Here is a 4,028-nt window from a genome sequence, read left to right on the forward strand (position 1 = left end):
CTCCAGCTTCTGTGGCAGCTCCTCCACCGCGGCCTTCAGCTGGACCTACGGGGGAGGAGCTTAGCTTTAACCCCGCCCACTGAGAAACCAAACGGATTTTAGGAGCAGAACCGCCACCGACCTCTTCTAGAGCGTTCCACAGAGCTTCATCGGAGTGTTGGTGGAACGGATCCAGGTTCTTCCTCATGGTTCCCGTGAACAGAACCGGGTCCTGGACACAGAGAAGCTTTTATTTTGAAACGTCTTTAAGAACTGCAACAGGATTTTAAATCCAATAGTAGAGAAATATTTTTTTATTTATTCTTTCACTGATTTTATACCAGAAAATGTTGGTATGATGTTAAAGACTTTATAATAACAAAACTGAATGTTAAAATAGGAATTCATATTTCTGATGTCATCTGTTTTTTTGATTCATAAAGTTTATCCAAGAATTTAATTTTTGTTATTCAATTGTTTATTATTTTTGGGAAATTCCATATTCAGAAATGTAAATGGTCAAATTTAAAACTCTATTTTAACTTATTTTATCTGGACCTTAAATCATTTATTACTCTTTTTAAATGACATATAAATGTATAGTACACATTCAGTTGTGTAAAAAAAAGCACAACTGAATGTGAATGTGAACAATTGTAAATTGAAAGACTGTTTAATAAAGTTTATTTAAAAAAATATTTAGAAAAATATTCCCAGGTGTTAATCCTAATCTGCAGTGGATTACTTTGCTGAGAAAATTCCGTCCATTTAAAGTAAGGACTCTTATTTTGAAAAACAAAATAACATAATACATTTTTTGTGCTTCCTGATTCCCCTTCAAAATAAAGTGATTATAAATCTGATCTCAGTTTTTGACATTCCACAATCAATTTTACTCGTACTTTTTGTTTTAAATACAAATTGTTTTCTTTTGATGCATCAATAAAGTTTTTTTTAAAAAGCTGTGACAGCCCTTTCAAAATAAGAGCGCCTCCTCTCTGCAACAGGAAGTGAAGCGGGTCACCTGGGGGATGATGGACATCTTCTGGCGCAGGTCGTGAAGGCCGATCTCGGACGTGACCACGTTGTCGATGTAGATCTTCCCCTGAGGTTCTGCCAGGCGAAACAGAGCCGAAACAAGAGAACTTTTCCCGGCGCCGGTTCTTCCCACGATGCCGACCTGAAACCCAGACGAACGTCAGATTTTCTAACCTTTAGAGTAATTTTTTCGATGTTTCTCTAAAAGCTTTTATTGTGAAAACCACAGGAAGTGGAGGTAGGGAAGCGGCTCTGACCTTCTCCTGGGGTCGGAACGTGGCTTTGAGGTTGTGCAGCACCGGCTGGCCGTCGTCACTGTAGGAGAAGCTGACCTGGTCAAAGGTCACCAAACCTTTGCTCGGCCAATCGGGCGGCGGCCGCTTCTGCATCTCCCAGGGCGCCTCGCTCTGGAGCTCGGTGTACTCCACCACTCTCTCCACAGACGTCATCTGCGGACAGAGGCGGAGTCAGACGCATGCGGTTGCAGATACGTGCGGAGGCGTCTGCGGCGCCGCTCACCATGTTCTCCACCTCGGCGCTCTGCCTCACGCCCCACTGGAACATGCCCATCAGCGTGACGGCGTAGGTCAGAGCCAGCCCCACAGAGCCCGCGTCCAGCTCTGAGGAGGGAGCAGAAAGTCAGAAGAAGTGGCGACCCCGCCAGTGGCGACAGGAAGTCTTTCTTACGGTTTCGGAGCAGCAGGCAGCCGAAGGTGGTGATGGTGATGAAGATGGCGCAGATTCCGTCCAGCCGCACGGCAAACCAGCGGGAGGTGGTGAGGAAGAGGAACCACGCTCCTGTGAAGAATCGCAACGTTTCAGTGAGGCGACCTCGGTGCGACCCCGCCGGGTGAAGGGGCGTGTCCCCACCTGAGTGCAGGTCCTGATGGGCGTCGAACGCCTTCTGGAATCGCTCCTCGGCACCGAAAGCCCGGATGGTCCACAGGCCCTGGAGGGACGAGGACAGGTGGGAGAAGACCGGACTCCGAGCTGCAGGGCAAAACGGAGACGTCATAAGGGGGCGGGGTCACAGATCGTCATATGAGGGGGAGGAGCTTACTCGTTCCCTCCAGCCGTTTGATCTCTCTGGACGTCTTGAGGAAGTATCGCCGCAGGAAGATGAAAACCACCAGCAGGGGGAGCACGGGGATCAGGATCCACGGGATCACGGAGGCGGCTACGGAGATGACGCCCAGGATCTGCAGGAAGACCTGCAAACACGACAGCCTTTCAAAATAAAAGCCAAAAGAGAATTTCTTCCAGAAAGTACTTTTCATTTAAGACAAACTACCATAGATGACCCTCACTGTGAAGCTGCTAGAGTTCATAAAAGTGTATTTAAAGTGTTCATACCTCAGTAAAAAAAACATCTGAAGCATAAAAGTAACAAAAGAATAACGATATGAAGTTTACAACACAAAATAAAAGCACACGGAGGCAGTAAAGCTACAGAAAAAACAAAAATAAGGTCAAGTTTCTACTGTTTAAAGTTTCGGTTGCCAGGTTGGAGGTCATTTTTAAGCAATTTCTGTCGAAGTTTAGCTTCATATTTTAAAAAACAGATAAACAGGTGATGGGAGGCATTATAGATAATTAGAAAATTAAAAAATAGCAATATAAAAGAAGTTTAAATGTCTCAATATTGGAGTTGGTCACTTGAAAAAACATTGAAAATAAAGTTTTCAAGCCAGAAAATATTATATATTTTTTTGCATAAACCCATTTATCTTACTTTCTTAAATAAAACATCCTAAATTTAAGATATAGATGATATATTTCTGCAACTTTTATTTAATTATCAAAAGTAATAAAATGTTTATTGATTCGGGTCAACGTAAACAGAAAACTAAACACTAACTTGAAAAATTATGAAAACCAGAAACTGCCTCCCCTACTTTTCTTTTTTTGGATGGTTATCTCGTGATAATGAGATCCACTGTTTCATTATCACAAGAAAAACTCATTTTATTTTCTCATAATAATGAGATAATGAAGAATATACTGTCTGAACATAAAAATCAACATAGAAAGGAATTTCGTTTTTTCATGATAATGAGACAGCGGATCTCGTTATCACGAGAAAACAATCAAGAAAAAAAAGTAGTGCAGGCCATTTTCGGCTTTTGTAGAAAATGAATAAAATAATCTAAATGTATTTATTAAAGGGGCCACACCATCAAAAACCAACTTTTTGAGCTTTCCTGTGTATTATTCTGTTCACTATAAAGAACCTCAAAGCGCCTTTTTGATCCGTTCATGTATTTCTGAGTATTCCTCTTAAAACCTGCGTTCTCAACGGCAGCCCCTCCAATACCCACGAAAACGGGCGTGTCCTCACGTGCTGATGTCATAGAGTGAGAACCGCCCCCAGGCTAACACAAACACTTTCTCCACAAAGCTAGCAGTCAGAGCTAGCGGTGATCAGCTAGCTTCACAAGCTGTAACAGGATACATCGATATGAAAAAATCAATATAAAAAAAAAAAAAGAATCCTCTCATTTTTTGAGGGCGACACCCTCATAAATCGAGTCTCTTTACTTGCGGGTATAAAAAGAGTTTGCAATAGTGACATAAATTTCATAAATAGTTTGTTTTTAGTGTTATAAAGGTAATTAATGTTCATTTATATGGATATAGTTTACTCTGAAAGACTGAAGAAAATCATGGGGCCCTTTAAGTAACATTTAAACAAAGCAGCTTCATAGATTTTAAGTTTTAAACCTGAAAAGTAAACAGAAATGAAACCGCAATAACTGAGTCTTACGCAAGTAAAAATAAGAAATTAGAAGAAAAAGAAGTTTTTCAAGAGCAAAGAATCTTAGTTTAAGAAAAATGTCTTGATGACTAGAATTTTTTTCTTAAAATAAGAATGACCTATTTAACGTGATGCAATGGCAGATTTTTTAGATCATTTAAAGGATTTTTTTAACGTTCAGAATTTTTTACTTATTTCAAAGGAAGCCAGTTTTTTTTTTGTGGGTTTCTAACCTGAACAAAATCCACAAACGTGA

The 4,028-nt window shown here is 40.7% G+C and overlaps 1 protein-coding gene across 1 annotated transcript; it reads right to left on the reverse strand.

Annotated features, from left to right (window-relative positions):
- On the reverse strand, nucleotides 1-4,028 carry LOC112140831 (multidrug resistance-associated protein 4; the record flags this gene model as incomplete). Its single annotated transcript, XM_024263839.1, is given in 9 exon segments — nucleotides 1-45; nucleotides 122-211; nucleotides 1,004-1,159; nucleotides 1,275-1,466; nucleotides 1,537-1,637; nucleotides 1,705-1,815; nucleotides 1,888-2,007; nucleotides 2,078-2,228; nucleotides 4,006-4,028. Coding segments are annotated over 9 exon segments (989 nt in total), but the record flags the coding sequence as incomplete, so codon positions are not given.

Source organism: Oryzias melastigma, unplaced genomic scaffold (assembly GCF_002922805.2).
Source record: "Oryzias melastigma strain HK-1 unplaced genomic scaffold, ASM292280v2 sc00973, whole genome shotgun sequence".
Classification (NCBI taxonomy): domain Eukaryota; kingdom Metazoa; phylum Chordata; class Actinopteri; order Beloniformes; family Adrianichthyidae; genus Oryzias; species Oryzias melastigma.